At 45.8% G+C, this 19816-nt stretch overlaps 1 protein-coding gene across 2 annotated transcripts in view; it reads right to left on the bottom strand.

Annotated features, from left to right (window-relative positions):
- The window catches only part of REDIC1 (regulator of DNA class I crossover intermediates 1), a 48247-nt gene that overhangs the window by 21364 nt on the left and 7067 nt on the right, over window positions 1-19816 (bottom strand). For both annotated transcript variants that reach the window (XM_072150703.1, XM_072150702.1), the window contains exon 3: window positions 5874-6006. In XM_072150703.1, coding sequence (XP_072006804.1) covers window positions 5874-6006 — 133 coding nt within the window. The remainder of the gene's footprint in view (window positions 1-5873; window positions 6007-19816) is intronic.

Here is a 19816-nt window from a genome sequence, read left to right as displayed (position 1 = left end):
GTAGACCCCCCAGGCCGCCCAATCGTGGCAGGGATCGGCTCCCTGTTCGAACCCCTGTCACAGTATCTGGATTGGCTTCTTCGCTCCCTCCTTAGGGACATACCATCTTATCTCAAGGACACGGATGCTTTTTTGGGGGTGTTGGAGGATTTGCACTAGCAGGAAACGTATAGCCTAGCATCAATAGATGTAGAGAGCCTTTATACGAGGATCCCGCAAGAACTGGGGTTGGAATGCATCAAGGAGGTATTAACCAATGCCGGTCAGGAAGAGAGATACATCGACTTTGTCTGTGAGGGCCTGAGGCTGGTGTTATCCCACAATGCCTTCACGTTTGGCGGTAGATGGTTTGCCCAGAGGACGGGCACGGCCATGGGAACTCCCGTGGTGTGCACCTTTGCTAACATCTTTCTAGCATGCCTCGAGAGCCGCCATGTCTTTTCCCTGGGCAATCGCTAGGCGTCAAACGTGAGGGCATACTATCGTTATGTAGACGATGTGTTCATGGTGTGGGAAGGGTCCGAGTCCGCCTTTCAGTCGTTTGTGCATTACCTCAACACTGTACAATGAACATGCGGTTCACATCAGTCTTTGGGAACAAGAGCTTGGAGTTCCTCGATGTGCGGATTGTAGAATCTGAGGGCAAGCTTGTTACCACAGCATTTCGTAAACCCACAGCCACTAATTCCCTCCTGCACTATGGGAGCTTCCACCCGGAGCACAATGAAACCAGCTTACGTTTGAGGAGTATTAATAGTGATGAGGACAGTTTTCTCGTTCGGGCACAGGAGTTAAAGGATAGGCTGAGGGACCGAGGTTATCCAATAGGTCTGCTGGAAAAGGCACAGAGGAAAGCAATGGATGTCCCTCGCAGAGAATTGCTCAGGGGCAAGAATAAGGGTACAAGGGAGGATGTGGCAGCCGGAGGGAAAAATAGGTTCACCTTCTCCTTTAGATACTCCCCCTGTGAGAAGGCTATACGATCAGACATACAGAAGAACTGGCACATTCTTAACCAGGATCCCGATCTGGCCAGCATTTCATCCTCTAGACCCCTAGTTGCCTTTAGTACCACAATCCGTGACAAACTGGTCCACAGCAGACTTCCATCAGTGGGAGGGACATGGTTATCTAAGGATTTACCAATTGGGAATCACAGATGTGGGTACTGCAACTATTGCAACGCAAATGGCCAACTAAAGGTGGTAGAGGAGCGAGACAGGCAGTGAGGTCTTTGATAGCCTGCCGTTCGGACTTTGTGGTATATGTGGTATACTGCCCATGTGGTCGCTTCTATATTGGGAAAACCATTAGGAAGCGCTTTATACGTTTTAGGGAACATAAAAGGTCCATTTTAAAAGGCAATGGCGGTCCCCGTTTGGTCGAGCATGTACTACGGGACCATGGGGGTGACCCAGGAGTTCTTAGGTTCTCAGGCATTGAGAGGATCGAATACAAGAACTCAGGAGGGGATCGCGCAAAACTCCTCCTACAGCGGGAGAGTAGATGCATCAGTAAATTTGGGGCTCTGGGCCCCTTAGGGCTTAATGATCAGAATAAGTTGAATGTGTTTTTGTAAAGAAACATCGGTACCCGTTATCCCTTCACCCCTCTTCCTCTCCCTGCCCGCTCCTCCTCTGCTTTCTTTCTCTCCCCTCCTCTCCCCCCCTTGAGGGTTAAATAATATGGTAATTTCGTTACTGCTAAACAGTATAGCCAATACTAGGGGGCACAAACCCCTACCCCTCCAAGGTATGTTCCCTATACCTTGGAGACGCCAGGGTGGTAGGGTGTATCCGTATCATGTGCCGCTATGTATAGTTAGACGATTGGATTGTCTCTTTCGGAATGTCCTTCTGTTCTTAGTTTTAGTAGCAGGCATGGACCCCCGGTCCTGGGTGTGAGAAAGATTTTTGTCCCGGACCCAGTGACTCGTGGTCCTTCCGCTCATATGACTAATTTTAACAATCACTAGTTTGCACACGCACTTTGTATCTTTATGCATCTACAAGGGAATTGATGTATATCACTTTTTGTATGTCGTGTTTACCACAGGTTTTATTGTTACATTGCTTGTTATCAGCAGTTATTGCGGGACCATCGTCTTGAGAAAGCGCCACAGCGCGCGCAAACGGCCCCGTTGCCGAAGTCTGTCTGTATACCCCCCTGCATGCTTACCCACCAATAAAGGACGCTATTTCTATTTTTGGAACTGGTGAGTGCCGGCATCTTCTTCTGTTACTGTATATGGACTCTCTCTCTCACATATCGACAGAGCACCGTCGATAGTATTGGGACTGTGCCCGCCAGATACACTCTCCTATTTTATACTTATTGATCACATCTCTCCCCTGAGAAGAGGTGGTGGTAGGGCATCACTATGTAACCAATGTAAACCAGGTTACAAGGGCAAGACAATTTGTATATCATGAATTTGCTAGTACAATCCAAGTAATGCTTGAATGTGTCGCCTTTAATGACATGTGAACAATTGACACATGAGCGACAGGGGAAACAGCCCTTTTTAATTCTACGATACGAAAGCAATCATTCACGCCCCATGGTCGAGTCTTTGCCTTTAAGTCAATTTCTAAGGGTCAAAAGAATATCCTCAGATGACGCTAAATATCACAAGAATATTCAACAAATGGTTTCCAAATTTCGCCAACGGGGATATCCTAAAAAAACAATTAATAAAAATTTGGACATTGCACACAGAAAAAAATTGGTATGAGCTGTTATCCTCTACCAAAAAGACAGAGCCAATGGCTAGGATTCCCTTTGTCACAACGTTTAACGACAATAGTGACAATATCACAAAAATCATATGCAAACACTGGCGCATTTTGGCCAGTAAACCGTCCGGTGTCCCTGAATTTAACAATTCTCCATTATTGTCATATAGACGCTCCAAAAATATCAGAGATCGCCTGGTTAAATCAGACGTAGGTCCCCTTAGCAAATCTATTGAAAAAACCATCAGCGGACCAATTAAAAAGGGCTGTTTCCCCTGTCGCTCATGTGTCAATTGTTCACATGTCATTAAAGGCGACACATTCACGCATAATAACACGACCTATCGCATAAAACATTACTTGGATTGTATTAGCGAATTCGTGATATACAAATTGTCTTGCCCTTGTAACCTGGTTTACATTGGTGAAACCACCCTCGATTTCAAAACCAGGTTCACACAACACCGATACACGATACGCAAACGAAGATTAGATCTTCCTGTCAGCAGACATTTTTCTGAAAAAGGTCACAAGGAGTCCCATCTTAAATTCCAGTTAATTGACCATATCCCGCCTCCTAGGAGAGAAGGCAACAGGGAATCTATGCTAAGAAAAAGGGAACTTGAATGGATTCATCGTCTTCAAACACTACAACCCCTTGAGTTAAATATTGAGTTCAATGTAACTAACATTTCGTAAGGTGTTCAAATCGCTGGTTCTGTCAGTATGCCTGTTATACCTGTCATGACGCTCCCAAGTTATAAGTATGTTTGTCTAGGGGAGAAGCCCCTTCCAGCTTTATGTATACATTTTATTCAATATGTAATTATATTTTCTCTCTCTTTTCTCCTTAGATGCCTCTCTGGCAGCACCGATTGTCCCCACTCGTCCTCGAATCTTTCAGTGTATGTCTGCTACAATTGATGACACCTTCCTTCAGTTCTGTTGAGAAGCAATTTTTACCATGTTGGGTTATTACCCCTCAACTGTCCCACATATGCTTGAGGTCGATGGGACGATAAGTGATGGCACAAAAGAACTGCTAATTCACGGCTCTCAAGTGCTTCGCTAGTCCCTCTGTTTCACACTGACTATGTACTGGTCGATAGTGTGAGCCCGACCTATAGCATGGGTCCAGTTTTCCCTAATCACTTACCTGTTCTTCCACTGTAATTTGTCCTGTCTCCGATCGGCTCCCTTAACCGAAATGGCCGCCGCCATAATTTTTGATCAAGTGCGCATGCGCAAACTGGTCCCGCTGGCCGGACCCCGGCCTTCTACTTCTGATGCACGCTGCACTTCCGGTATTCCGGACCAAAGTTGGCGCAACCCCCTCGTATCCCGGGAGACAGTGACAACAAGGAACGGTACTTTGTAGCAGACGTTTTGTATAAACTCTTTCCGATTGGCTCTCTATTGACGATGGGGCGGTCCTTTCTCCAGAGGCAACACTATTGTTTTTAATACACTGTATACTCACCAAATCACTTAATTATCCACTTCAGATATTATGTTTATCTACTTGTAACATAGCACGGTCGTTTGTTATATAATATATTGTATATGCTCTTATATTGCACAAATATGTTGTTACCCAATCAGAATGTGGGTTGGGCTATATATATGCAAATGCTGGTCACTTGTTTGTATGCTTGAAAAAGGTGGACACACCGAAACGTTGCACCCTTGATAGATAGATAGATAGGAGATAAATAGATATGACTAGATAATAGATAAATAGATAGATATGACTAGATAATAGATAAATAGATATGACTAGATAATAGATAAATAGATAGACATGACTAGATAATAGATAGATATGACTAGATATGAGATAGATAGATAGATAGATAGATAGATAGATAGATAGATAGATAGATATGGTGTCACTGGTCAGCAGCTGGCGCTTGTGATAAGGTGACAGGAAGCAGGTCCCGCCCTCCATCTTGCTGATTAGTTTTTTTGAGTGCTGCAAACCATGGTTGCTATGGGCCAAAAAAAGTAATTAATGAATGACGGTTACACAGCTTTTTTGTTATTCCTAAATCCAATGACTTTCCAAAATTATGAAAATCCAACCACAACTCCTGCTCCTGGCAGCTGTGCGGAGCTGCTCGAAGCAGGAGAAGTGGTGTAATGGCATCACTGTGTCTCCATCTCCGGAAGATTCAGATAGAGATGAGGAGTCTAAGAGCAGCCCAAATAGCAAGAAACTTTAGCTATAAGATCTGGGGCACCGGGCCTTAATCTTTTGACCTAGCAGCACCCCTGAAACCTACAGAACCTACCCTGTACGTAACCCAGGGACTGTCTGTATAACAGAACTGGTATGGAGTGGTGACCTACATATTGTCAGAACAATAGCAGATTAGTTACGTGAACATAAGTTATTTAGAGTTGCTGTAAGCCTGAACAGTTTTAGTTAACATACCGTATTTTTCGGCCTATAAGGCGCACCAAAAATCCTTTCATTTTCTCAGAAATCAAAGGTGCGCCTTATAGGCCAGTGCGCCTTATATATGAACTTATACAGAAATGTACTACAGACAAGATGTACTGTACATTTACCAGTGTTTAATAGCTCCATCCCCAGAAATGTCCTGCACCTTCCCACACAGTATACAGGGTCCCTGGCTTCTGAAGTGCCCTGGCACCACAACTAACATTGTGCCCATCCTGCCCTCCCCTAGCACGGAGAGACCGGAGCTGCCATAGTGCCGACCACGAGGCAATCATCACCATCAGTAAACAATCCCCCATACCTGACAGCCCTGTAACAGGGGAAAGAGAAGGAGCCACAGGGAACCCCACAGGAATAACACCCTGGCTGAGGAGGGAAGGAGAAGGGGCAGAGGGAGACCGCTTAACCCCTGCTGCATCACCCTGCATTAACCCCCAGCAGCCATACCTCTGAGATCGGAGCTCTCTGACACGCTGAAGACAAGTTTCCCGGGAAGTGTAGCTGCCACCTGCTGGTCATTTTTAGGTACTGCATTTGATCCTGCGCCTTATACACCAGTGCGCCTTATATATGAACCTAAATGTCTTAGCAGGCATTTATTAGAGGTGCGCCTTATAGTCCGGTGCGCCTTATAGGCCGAAAAATACGGTATATAGAAATTAATAATAACTTACTACTTAGTTTCTTTTTTGATATTGTATTTATAACTTGTAGATTAAGCAGGTCTAAACTTAGTGCTGCATTTGTTGAATGTGATGACTCTAACAGCTTTAATTTGGTTTTCATCTTTTGCTTCTCAAAATATTCCTGGAAGAGAAAAAAAAATGACAATTGTATCAAAAATGCATAGAAGTGCAGAGATACAACAACTACTAACTGAGATCTTAACCTCTTAAGGATGCAGCCATTTGGCTCAGCCCCATTTTTTGGATTCTGACTTGCGTCGCTTTATATGGTTATAACTAGAGATGAGCGAGCACTAAAATGCTTGGGTGCTCGTTATTCGAGACGAACTTTTGCCGATGCTCGAGTGCTCGTCTCGAATAACGAGCCCCATTGAAGTCAATGGGAGACCCGAGCATTTTTCAAGGGGACCAAGGCTCTGCACAGGGAAGCTTGGCCAAACACCTGGGGACCTCAGAAAAGGATGGAAACACCACGGAAATGGACAGGAAACAGCAGGGGCAGCATGCATGGATGCCTCTGAGGCTGCTTAATCGTACCATTATGCCAAAATTATGGGCAACAGCATGGCCGTGACAGAGTGACCCTGACACTATAGGGGACGGCATGCAGAGGCAGCGGCAGCAGCGGCAGGTTAGAGAATGTCATGGCGACATATCCTAAATGGACTCAGGCTTCACCAAAGGAGGTGAGCAAGAAGCACTGAAATGAGTTCCTATGTAAACAAAAGGTTGACGGTATATTTAGTCGATAACACAGCATGGTGGCGACATAGTGACCAAGTTCCATAACGTATCTGGTGAAACACCCGAAAAATGAGCCTGACACAGCTCGTTTGATAAGGGGACGACATGTGGAGGCAGCCATGGAGACGACTTCCATGATTAAGAGCGACAGTATGGGGCATCCATATTGCGCTGCTATGATTGCAACTTCAGGTCTCCAGCATGGCGGCGACAGATGGGCCGAGTTCCACTATGTATCTGGTGAAACACCTGAAAATTCTGCCTGACACAACTCGTTTGATAAGGGGATGATGTGCTGCATATCCTCTCGTGCTCCAGAGTCTGGGGTATAGAGACTCAGGCTATTCCACAGATTGACAGTTCTCATAGTAAAAAAGCCCTGTCGCCTCCGGTGATTAAACCTTGGTTTCTCCAAACGGAGACAGTGCCCCCTCGTCTTTTGATTTGATTTAATCTGGAACAACTTACCACCATATTTTTTGTATGGACCATTCATATATTTATATAAATTAATCATGTCCCCTCGTAGTCGTCTCTTTTCCAGACTAAATAAATAATAATAATAATACTTTATTATCCCAGAAGGGCATTTAAAGTGTCACCTCAGCAATACATAAAATTGACAGACAGCACATATATAAAAAAACTCACATAAAAAGAACACATATACAATAAGACAGAGTAAAAACACCAATACACAAGGTAAATAATTAGTTAAATAGATTATAAAAGTAATAAAATGGAACCCATATTTCCAATAATCTTAATTTCTAAAGCATTCCTATGTTACCCCTAATTGCGGTATTTGACAGCTCGAGAGCGGCCGGTATAAACGACTTTTTAAATCTCTCCGACCTGCAGCGCAAGAGAATAAAACGGGAGCTAAAACCACTGACCTGTGCCTGCAGCACGCCATGCATTGAATGGTCTCTATTATTTCTAATTTTTTCCAATTTCCTTAATATCCCGCACTGTACGAGTTTTTCCCATCGATCAAATTGCAGGCCTACTATCGAGGAGGCTTTCTTAATTATTTTATTCATCTTTTGACAGTCCCTACTAGAAATGCAGTTGCCCCAAGCCACTAGGGCAAATGCAAATGCGCTCACCATAACCGTATTATAAAAACTGACCAACATAGTCCTCTGGATGTCAAATGCTCTTAGTCTACGTAAAAAGAATAGATTACTATTAGCACGTCTAGAGACCTTATCAATATGCTCATGCCAGCTTAATTTATTGTCAATGATTACGCCCAAATATTTATAGCTACCAACCTGCTCCACTTCTGTCCCTGCTATAATGAGCGGTTTGGGCATAACGCCCCTTTTCCTTGAAAAATCTATAACCAATTCTTTCGTCTTATTTACATTTAATACGAGACCATTTAAGCTGCACCATTCAGTAAAAGTATTCACTGACTCTCGATATTCACTATCATCCCCCTCTGTGATACAGCCCACCATTACCGAATCATCCGAGTATTTCTGTAGAAAACAGGCCGGATCATTTTTCCTAAAATCCGAGGTGTATAGAATAAACAAGAAGGGAGCTAACACAGTACCCTGGGGGGCCCCCGTACTGCACACCACCTCATCAGACCATGTGTCACCCAACCTGACCCTCTGTGGTCTGCAGCGCAGATAACTCATCAGCCATTTAATCATGGTCGGTTCTATCTGCATAAGCTGCAGCTTCGATTCTAGCAATGCTGGAATGATCGTATTAAATGCACTGCTAAAGTCAAAAAAAGTCAAACGTACCTCTGTTTTGGGGGATTCTAGATGAGCACATACTCTATGTAACAGATTAATTAATGCATCATCAACTCCCAGCCCACGCCGATATGCAAATTGTAGTGGGTCTACAAAATCCTTCACTACACTGGATAAATGCCGCATAACCAGTCTTTCTAAGATTTTCATGACCACCGGGGTCAGCGCTATTGGTCTGTAATCGTTTAATGTTTTCGGTCGAGGAACTTTATTCACAGGAACTATGACCGAAGTTTTCCATAAGGTCGGCACTATTCCACATTGTAAGCTCATATTAAATAAATGTGTAAAAACCTCACCTAGCTCTCTACAGCATGTTTTCAAGACCCTATTATCCAGCATGTCTGGGCCTCCAGCTTTACTAGATTTTATCCGTCCTAATTCTAGTACCACATCCTCAACTTTAATCGGTGGCATCATCTCCTGTTTTCCTTCCTCGTAGTGTTCCCCCACCGTATTTAAATTTACACCATCCCTTACATTACTTCCCAGCACTATGGAATCACTCATATCATCAAAACGATTAAAGAAATTATTCAATTCGTTGGCCTTCTCTTTATCCCCTTCTGCCCCCTCAGTTCGCGTTGGTATACCGGTGATTAGTTTTAAACCCTTCCAGACCTCCTTTATTTTCTGCTCAGACAGCTTATTTTCTAATCTCTTTTTATATGCAGCTTTACACTCTCGGATTTTCTGTTTAACATCCTTCAATAGGCTTCTATAGGAGTCCTCATCCCCAGCCAGGAAAGCCCGCCTCTTCAACCCCAACAATTTCTTAAGTTCTCCGGTCATCCATGGTTTGTTATTTGCAAATATTTTGACCCTTTTTACTGGCACTATACTGTGTACGCAAAACTTGATATAGTCAGTGACCAGGGTAACGCTTAGATTTACATCACCCTGAGCTTCACCACATAGCAACTCCCAGTTCGTAGTTGCAAAACAGCATTGCAATTCCTCTTCCACTGACCCCGACCATTTACGTACCACCATCTCCTTAGAAGGGAGTCTTTTTAGGACCGGACGATATCGTGGTTTAAGAAAGATCAAGTTATGGTCAGAATTTCCCAAGGGTGACAGTGTCACAGATTTGTAAGCATCAGTAATGTTCGCATAGAATAGATCAAGTATATGTTCTCCTCTAGTCGGCCTAGTCACATACTGTGTTAACTTTGACCATACACCCGCTTTCCTAACGTGGTTGAAATCTCCAGTTATGATCAATAAAGTATCACTGTATCTACCTTGTAGTTCACCAACCACATCCTGAATTACTGTAAGTGCCGCATCGTAATTGGCTGAGGGTGGAATATATATACCAACCAAAATTACAGCCGAGAACTCCCTCGGCAGATAGAAGGGCCTCATCACCAGTGCTAAGATCTCCACATCTCCACAGCAATGTTTAGTTCTCACTGTAATATGTTCGGCTAGACACCATCCCTGATTTACATAAATAATAATACCTCCACCTTTTTTCTTCCCACTACTTCTACAATCCCTATCTCCCCTGATCTGGGAGAAACCTGGTACACTAATCAGGCTATCCGGGATCATATCGTGCAGCCATGACTCAGTGAAACACATAATACAGCACTTCAGCAATTCATTATCATTCATGACCATAGAATGTAACTCGTCCATTTTGTTACTTAGAGATCTTACATTTCCAGTTAACACCGACGGGACAAACGGTCTCATCCCCCTCTTTTTCTGTTTACACTTAAAGCCTGCCCTTGTTCCCCGAAACGGTCTCCTAATTTCTTTTGGTATATCTTTACACTTCATATTCCTCCTAGGTATAGATTTCCTAATCTCTAAGAGCACGTAACGCGTAAACCTAATTCTACTGTTCTCTATAGATTGCATATACACATTTTTCCTTTCCTCCCCATAACTGTAAACCCCGGGGTTGAGATTCCCTAATCTCAGGCCCATATTTTTATTCACTCCTCCAGATTTCATACTTCCATTAACCGTAAATGGATACAGGCAAAGGGGGGGGAAGTTGGTCTCCCCACTAGTCACAACTATATCTGCATTTTCCGATCCAGTCCTTGACTGACAATGAACAGCAGTTGCAGCGCTGGTTTGCACCTGGACCTCCTGATTCAGACCGCGGTACGGGGCCATAGGGGGGCAGAACAAGCACCCGCCATGGATGGAGCCCAAGAGGACCCCCATCCTCTGATCGAGGTAGCCCAGACTCTCCACAGCCTTCAGAGATAACTCACCAGGTAGACCTAGGCAACCACGGGCTGAGTCCAGTAGCAAAGACCACAGACAGAGCGGGATGATTCCGCCCACCCCCAGTACAAAATACAGAGGCAGAACAAGACTCCACACTCTGAGTGCCTGCCAGACCTCATATTCCCGGACGCCCCCGGACCCCATTACAGGGCTGACTGCACCAGCAATTGGTACTATCAATTCAACCTGGGAGATTTCCCTCCCCAATTCGTTTGGCCGCAATTGGAGACAATCTAAGACACAGGGATCCTCTCCTCCCATCCCTAGGCATCGGCTCATCCTCCCCCCACCCGGTACCCCATACCTTAGGTCTAGACGTTGGCGGTCACAGTCCAATTTCATGTCTGATGTCTGCACTCGGGATCAGTCCAATACGAGATACAGCAGGTCTCGAGGTAGTCCAGCTCTTGGAGGTAGTCCAAGAATTAATAGGGTCAAGCAGTCCCAGGTTGTGAAGGGAGGGGAGGGGGGTGAAAGATCACAGACAATCCCAGATAGTCCAGATGGGGGGGTGGGGGCACGGACAAAAAAGCGGTGGGCACGGAGGACCTCCAATCACCCAGGCAATGGCAGCGGACACAGAAGATCCCGGCAACAACAGCGAGGACGGAGGCACCCTGGCAATCCAGGCAGTCCAGACAGCGAAGATCCCCAGCCGACTCAGGCAGCGGCGACACAGGATCCTGGATCCCCAACAGTCCACGATACAATCTAGTTGTTTTAATCTTTCCTCATAACTGAGACCCTCCATACCCCTTATCAGTTTTGTGGCTCTACGTTGAACCCTCTGCAGCTCCAGGGCATCCTTTTTATGGACCGGTGCCCAGAACTGGACAGCATATTCCAGGTGTGGCCGAACCAGTGCCTTGTATAGTGGTAATATTACATCCCTATCACGAGAGTCCATTCCACTTTTGATACATGACATGATCCTACTAGCTTTAGAGGCAGCGGATTGACATTGCATGCTGTTATTCAATTTATGATCTACTAGTACCCCCAGGTCCTTCTCAACAAGGGACTCTCCCAGATTTACTCCCCCAAGGACATATTTTGCCTTTGGATTATTGGCCCCCAGGTGCATAACCTTACATTTATCCACATTAAACCTCATTTGCCAAGTGGATGACCAAACATTCAGTTTGTCCAAGTCACCCTGCAGCCTATGAACATCCTCCATAGACTGTATTACACTACACAGTTTGGTGTCATCTGCAAAAATAGACACAGAGCTATTAATTCCTACCTCTATATCATTAATAAATATTCTAAATAGTAGTGGGCCAAGCACAAAACCCTGAGGTACACCACTCATAACTGGTGACCATTCCGAGTAGGAATCATTGACCACAACTCTCTGGATACGATCCTTCAGCCAGTTTTCAATCCAATTGCAAATGATTTCTGCCAATAGCCCTAATTTTACCCATCAGGCGTCTATGAGGGACAGTGTCAAATGCCTTTGCAAAGTCCAAGAACACAATATCCACAGCTGCTCCTCCATCCAGGCACCTGCTCACCTCTTCATAGAAGCAGATAAGGTTAGTTTGACAACTTCTATTATTAGTAAACCCATGCTGGCTCTCACTTATTATTCTATTTGATGTCACATACTCCAGTATGTAGTCTTTTACTAACCCTTCCAACACTTTCCCCACAATGGAAGTTAAGCTTACAGGCCTGTAATTGCCTGGTGAAGTTCTAGAGCCCTTTTTATATATTGGCACCACATTTGCCTTGCGCCAGTCACTTGGCACCACACCAGACATTACGGAATCCATGAAGATTTTAGACAATGGTACAGCAATAACAGAACTGAGTTCTTTAAGAATTCTGGGGTGTAACCCATCTGGTCCAGGAGCTTTGTACACATTGATTTTATTGAGCTTAGATTGGATCATGTCTACATTTAGCCAGTCTACTATATTACAGGGTGCATGACCAGCACTGGCACCACCCAAGTCAGAAGTTCTCTCTTCTATTGTATAAACGGAGCTAAAAAACCTATTAAGTATCTCCGCCTTCTCTTGGTCTCCAGTCACCGATGCCCCATTTTCAGAATAAAGGGGTCCAACCTGTTGTGACCCATTTTTTTTTGCATTGATATACCTAAAAAATTTCTTGGGATTTGTTTTGCTATCTTTAGCCACCTGTCTTTCATTTTGTATTTTGGCTGATTTGATTTCCTTTTTACAGATTTTAATAAGTTTTTTGTAAGTATTGAAAGCCTCAGGTGACCCGTCAGATTTATATTTTTTAAATGCCCTCTTTTTCTCATTAATTGCCCTTCTAACTGAAGCTGTAAGCCACGCGGGGTGTAATCTGGCCCGTCTATACTTGTTACCTTTTGGAATAAATTTAGAAGTATAAAAACCCAGGATAGATTTGAATTTCTCCCATTTAACATTAGTATCACCAACATTAGTCTTCCTTTCCCTCCTCCCCCGATCCTAGTTTAAATACTCCGCCACCCCTGCTAGGATCTTCTCCCCCATTACAGCACCCTTCCATTTAGGTGCAAGTTATCTGCGGAAAACAGCTTGCACCCCAGTGAAAAGTCAGCCCAATGCTCTAGGAACCCAAATCCCTCTGCTCTACACCAGGATCTGAGCCATGCATTTAACTCCCTGAGCTCCCGCTGTCTGCTCTGTGTAGCGCATGGCACAGGTAGAATTCCGGAGAATACTACCTTGGAGGTCCTTTCCTTAAGCTTTGAACCTAATTCTTTAAAATTATTCTTCAGGCTCCTCCACCTACCATCTATTCTGTCATTGGTACCAACATGGACCACGACAGCTGGGTCATCCCCAGCCCCTCCCAGTAATTTATCCACCCTTTCCACCACATGCCGAACCCTGGCACCAGGGAGACAGCAAACCATTCGGTTGAGGCGGTCTTGGCGACAAATTATTCTATCCGTCTTCCTTATTATAGAGTCCACTACAACCATTAGCTGCCTTGGCTTACCTGCACTCCCATCCACCCTACTACTAGCTGGTCTGCTCCCACGGCTGTGAGGGAGAGCAGGATCCGCTAGGGCTGCCATTTCTGACACTGACGTCCTTACATCATTGCACGGATGCATGCATGGATGCCTCTGAGGCTGCCTAATCTTGGGATGGAGCTGGCGGTCCGCTGCCAGGCGAGCATTCGCCTGTCCAAGCCCCTGTCTCTCGGCTCCTCCCCAGCCAAAATGGGCCTGGGGGCCAGAAGCGTTTACTTTGAAAAAATTATAATTTTCAAAGCAGGCGGGGTCGTTTGAATATTTCACCTAGGAATAATGGAATAGCATAGTGGTTCTATTTTTAATTGTTTTTTCGGAAATGGTTCCATGATTAAGAGCGACAGTATGGGGCATCCATATTGCGCTGCTATGATTGCAACTTCAGGTCTCCAGCATGGCGGCGACAGATGGGCCGAGTCCCACTATGTATCTGGTGAAACAACTGAAAATTCTGCCTGACACAGCTCGTTTGATAAGGGGACGATGTATGGAGGCAGTGAAGTAGTAGTAGATTAACGGTGCTGCAGTTAAAACTATGTTAGTGGGATCTTGGGATGGAGCTGGCGCTCTGCTGCCAGGCGAGCTTTCGCCTGTCCAAGCCCCTGTCTCGAGGCTCCTCCCCAAACAGCACTTCTAAGAACCTTTTGTATAAGATCAAGTGTAGTAGCGTTCTTATAAGTTTGGGTTATGGCGGGTGAGGGGAATGTAAACAGATGCACAAGAAGCGCTGAAATAATATCAGTAAATGATAAAAGTATGCCAGTATATTTTGTACATTACACAGCAGGGTGGCGACAAAGTTAACAAGTTTGATGTGGAAGCCATGAAAACAACCCAAAATTCTGCCTGACACAGCTTGTTTGATAAGGGGACGATGTATGGAGGCAGCTAGATGGACAACGTGTGGAGGCAGCTAAAAAGACGACGTGTGGAGGCTGCTATGAAGACAATTTAATTTGTATAGTGCCTGTATGTGGCAGTCCAAAGTTTTCAAACCAATGGAGCAGGTAGGTGGTCCTCCAGAAAAATTAAATACATTGAGTACTATAGCTAGAGTCAGTTGGGCATGGCAAAAAATAGCCAGATTCCTCTGCTTTAGTGTACAAAGAGGAGGAGAAGGAGGAAAATGAGGAGGAGGAGTGCATAAATTATTCAGGTTGAGCTTCCTTCACCTGGTGGAGAATGGAAATCCTGAGAAATCCAGGCTTTATTCATCTTGATAAGCGTCAGCCTGTCAGTCGACAGGCGTGTACGCTTATCGGTGATGATGCCACCAGCTGCACTGAAAACCCGCTCGGACAACAAGCTAGTGGCAGGGCAGGCAAGAACCTCCAAGGCGTACAGCGCCAGTTCGTGCCACATGTCCAGCTTTGAAACCCAGTAGTTGTAGGGAGCTGTGTGATCATTTAGGACGATGGTATGGTCAGCTACGTACTCTCTCACCATCTTTCTGTAAAGATCAGCCCTACTCTGCCGAGACTGGGGACAGGTGACAGTGTCTTGCTGGGGTGACATAAAACTGGCAAAGGCCTTGTAAAGCGTACCCCTGCCAGTGCTGTACAAGCTGCCTGCTCGCCTACTCTCCCTCGCTACTTGTCCCGCAGAAGTACGCCCTCTGCCGTTAGCTCTCTCAGAAGGGAAATACTGTTTCAGCTTGTGCACCAGGGCCTGCTGGTATTCATGCATTCTCACACTCCTTTCCTCTCCAGGGATGAGAGTGGAAAGATTTTGCTTGTACCCTGGGTCCAGGAGAGTGAATACCCAGTAATCGGTGCTGGAATAAATTCTTTGAACGCGAGGGTCACAAGATAGGCAGCCTAGCATGAAATCTGCCATATGCGCCAGAGTACCAACGCGCAAGAATTCACTCCCCTCACTGGCCTGACTCTCCATTTCCTCCTCCTCCAACTCCTCTTCTTCTGCCCATACACGCTGAACAGTGAAGGACTGAAAAATGGTCCCCTCTTCTGTCTCGCCAACATTCTCCTCTTCTTCCTCCTCATCCTCCTCCACCTGAGGGTGCTTTGGCTATCAACAAGGGAATCTTCTTCCCCCGTCTCTTGTGACGAGCGCAAAGCTTCCGACTTCATGCTGACCAGAGAGTTTTTCAACAGGCCAAGCAGCGTGATGGTGAGGCTGATGATGGCGGCATCGCCACTGACCATCTGTGTTGACTCCTCAAAGTTACTCAGCACCGGACAGATATCAGACATCCACATCCACTCCTCATTGTAGACTTGAGGAAGCTGACTGACCTGACTACCAGTTCTGGTGGAAGTTGACATCTGGCAGTCTACAATCGCTCTGCGCTGCTGGTAAACTCTGGATAACATGGTTAATGTTGAATTCCACCTCGTGGGCACGTCACACAACAGTCGGTCAGCGGGCAGTTGGAGGCGGCGCTGCGCTGCCCGGAGAGTGGCAGCATCTGTGCTGGACTTCCTGAAATGCGCACAGATGCGGCGCACCTTCGTGAGCAAATCAGACAGATTGGGGTATGTCTTGAGGAACCGCTGAACTATGAGATTTAACACATGGGCCAGGCATGACACGTGTCAGTCTGCCGAGTTGCAGAACCTCCACCAGGTTACGGCCGTTGTCACACACAACCATGCCTGGCTTCAGGTTCAGCGGTGCCAGCCACAGATGCCCTGTAATAGCTCTTGGGCGGTGTGCCTTTTATCGCCTAAGCTCAGCAGTTTGAGCACCGCCTGCTGTCGCTTAGCGACGGCACTGCTGCTGTGCCTAGAGCTAGCGACTGATGGCGCAATGCCCACGGATGGTAATTCGGAGGAGGAGGTGGAGGAGGCATAGTAGGCCTGAGAGACCTGGACCGAGGTAGGCCCCGCAATCCTCGGCGTCGGCAGTATATGACCAGCCCCAGGGTCAGACTCGGTCCCAGCCTCCACCAAGTTAACCCAATGTGTCATCAGCGATATATAGTGGCCCTGCCCGGCAGCACTCGTCCACGTGTCCGTGGTCAGGTGGACCTTGTCAGAAACGGCGTTGGTCAGGGCCACGGATGATGTTGTCTGACACGTGCTTGTGCAGGGCTGGGACGGCACATCGGGAAAAGTGGTGGTGGCGGCTGGGGACCGAATACTGAGGAGCGGCCGCCACCATGAGGTTTCGAAAGGCCTCGGTCTCTACCAGCCTATAGGGCAGCATCTCCAGGCTAAGCAGTTTAGAGAAGTGGACGTTGAGGGCTTGGGCGTGTGGGTGGGTTGCACTATACTTCCTTTTGCGCTACAGCGTCTGGGGTATGGAGAGCTGAACGCTGGTGGATGCTGTGGAGGATCGTGGAGGCGAAGATGGGGTTTTCACACGGGAGGTGTTTGGGCCTGGGTCCTGGACAGGGGGCTGACTAGCAGATGACACAGATGAAGGAGCAGTGGTGTGCCCGGGCGGAGGTGAACGGGCTTGGTGCCATTGAGTGGGGTATTTAGCATTCATATGCCTGCGCATACTGGTGGTGGTTAAGCTAGTAGTGGTGGAACCCCTGCTGATCCTGGTTTGGCACAGGTTGCACACCACAGTCCGTCGGTCTTCCGGTGTTTCTTTAAAGAACCTCCAGACATCTGAAAATCTAGCCCTCGCCACGGGAGCTTGACTACGTGAAACATTTGCCGCTGATGCACCTGCCTCTCCATCTGGCCCCACCACTGCCTCTTCCAACCTGTTCTGGTATAGGACTCGCCTCCGTCTCAGAAGCACTGTGTTCACCCGGCCTATCAACCCAGCTTCGGTCTTTCACCTCATCATCCTCCGATCCCTCAGTCTGCTCCCCCCTCGGACTTCCTGCCCTGACAACAACTTCACCACTGTGTCTCCTCATCGTCCAATACCTCTTTACACACTTCTTCCACTACGTCAATAATGTCATCATCACCCACAGACTGCGACCGGTGGAAAACCTGGGCATCGGAAAATAGCTCAGCAGCAACCGGACAAGTGGTTTGTGACTCTGGGAAGGGTCCAGAAAACAGTTCCTCAGAGTATGCCAAATCTTCCTGGGAGGGAGCAGACTGGGGGGAAGGAGGCTGAGGTGGAGGAGCCGGAGGAGTGCTGATTTCGGTGACATGGGTGGACTGCGTGGAAGACTAACTGGTGGAAAAATGGCTAGAAGCATTGTCCGCAATCCACGACATCACCAGTTCGCACTGTTCTGGCCTCAACAGTCCTCTACCATGAGTCCCAGTAACTTGAGACATGAACCTAGGGAGTGTAGCTCTGCGGCGTTCCCCTGCACCCTCATCAGCAGGTGGTGTCTCACCCCGCCCAGGACCACGGCCTTTGACCCCTGCAGTAGTTGGACGCCCACGTCCACACCCTCGTCCTCTACCCCTAGCCCTCAGGTTAAACATTTTCAAAATTAAAGTGTAAACTGTAAATTTTTTTTGTTATGAGTTATAAAAAAAAATAAATCAGCAGACTGTGGCTAATTCAAATCAAACCCCTAATAAATTGTCCCACCTAGGTGTTTGAGATGGATATGTGTGTCACTAAGAGCTAAACACAACAGTCGCAAGTCTCCCTGCAAATTCCTCACAATATGGTACTAGCTGCCCTACTAGTGCCAGCAAGCCCAGCCACAAGCAAACAAAAAAAAAAAAATATAACGTTATTGTAGCCCTAAGAAGGGCTGTTGGGTTCTTGTAGAAACACTCCTGCCTAACACTATTCTAATAGAACACCCTAACGCTTTCCCTGACCAGCAGCAGCTCTCTCCCTAACGGCATCCAGACAGAGAATGATCCGAGCAGCGCGGGCAGGGGCTAGTCTATTCCAGGGTCACCTGATCAGGCCAGCCAACCACTGCTATCGACGTGTAAGGGTACCACGTCATGCTGGGTGGAGTGTGGCTTGTGATTGGCTCTGTTTCTGGCCGCCAAAAATCAAAACGGCAGGAGATGCCATTTTCTCGAGCCGGCGAAATACTCGTCCGAGCAACGAGCAGTTTCGAGTACACTAATGCTCGAACGAGCATCAAGCTCGGACGAGTGTGTTCGCTCATCTCTAGTTATAACTTTTGAACACTGTTACTTATCAAAGCGATTCTGAGATTGTTTTTCCCACATGTTGTACTTTATTTTAGTGGTAAATGTTGGCTGATAAGTTTTGCGTTTATTTTTCAAAAAAAGAAAGAATGATGAACTTTTTGCAAAATTTCACTTTTTTTAAATTCTAAATCATTACATTTTCAGGTAGATAGATTTACCACCTAAATAAGTTGCTGAATAACATTTCCCATATGTCTACTTCACATTTTCATAATTTTTGAAATGTCTGGATTATTTATTTTGACGTCACGCGGCTTACAAATCGAATAGCAATTTTCTGTATTTTCAGAATTTACTCTTTTGCGGATAAATACTGTTTTGAATGAAATTTTACATATTTACCATCAAAATCCCCTATGTATCAACCCTCAAACTATCAGAAACAGCTTTTAGGAAGATTGTTAACCCCTTGAGATCTTCATAGTAATTGGATCAAAATGGCGGTGAAATTTAGAATGGTCAAATTTTGTCCATTATTACTTCATTTAGCCCTAAAATTTACACATTTCCAAAACATAAAAATAGAAAACCCACCATACAATTTATTCTAAAATTTCTCCCTAGTACAGAGACCCCCCACATGTGGACTTTACTTGTTTTATGGTTGCACAGCGAGGCGCAGAAGGGAAGGAGCGCCCTGCAGATGCCAGGATTTTAGGCTATAAAATTTTTGCTTTATTGGGGCCATGTGACAGCATTTTTTTTGCGGGATGAGATGCTTTTCCTAGTGTTGCCATTTTGGGGTTGGTATCCCCTATTGTTGAAATTTAGGAACTCGTTTTTGAGGGCAGGAGTAGGAAAGCATCAATTCTGTACTGGATTTTTGACTTTTTTTTACGTGTTCACCGTTTAGCCTAATAATCATGTTATCTTTATTCTATGGGTCGATACGATTACGGGGATACCAGACATGAATATATTTTCTTACATTTTACTAAATTTGTCAAATAAAACCATAATGTGGGCAAAAATCTATCATTTTTGCATTGCCTTCTTCAAAGTGGCATAACATTTTTACTTTTTTGGCTACAGAGCTGTTTGATGGCTAGTTTTCTGTGGGACATGTTGTACTTTGCACCAGTATCATTCTGGAGTACA

This window comes from Engystomops pustulosus, chromosome 4 (assembly GCF_040894005.1).
Source record: "Engystomops pustulosus chromosome 4, aEngPut4.maternal, whole genome shotgun sequence".
Lineage (NCBI taxonomy): Eukaryota > Metazoa > Chordata > Amphibia > Anura > Leptodactylidae > Engystomops > Engystomops pustulosus.
This window is presented reverse-complemented; position numbering and strand designations above follow the sequence as displayed.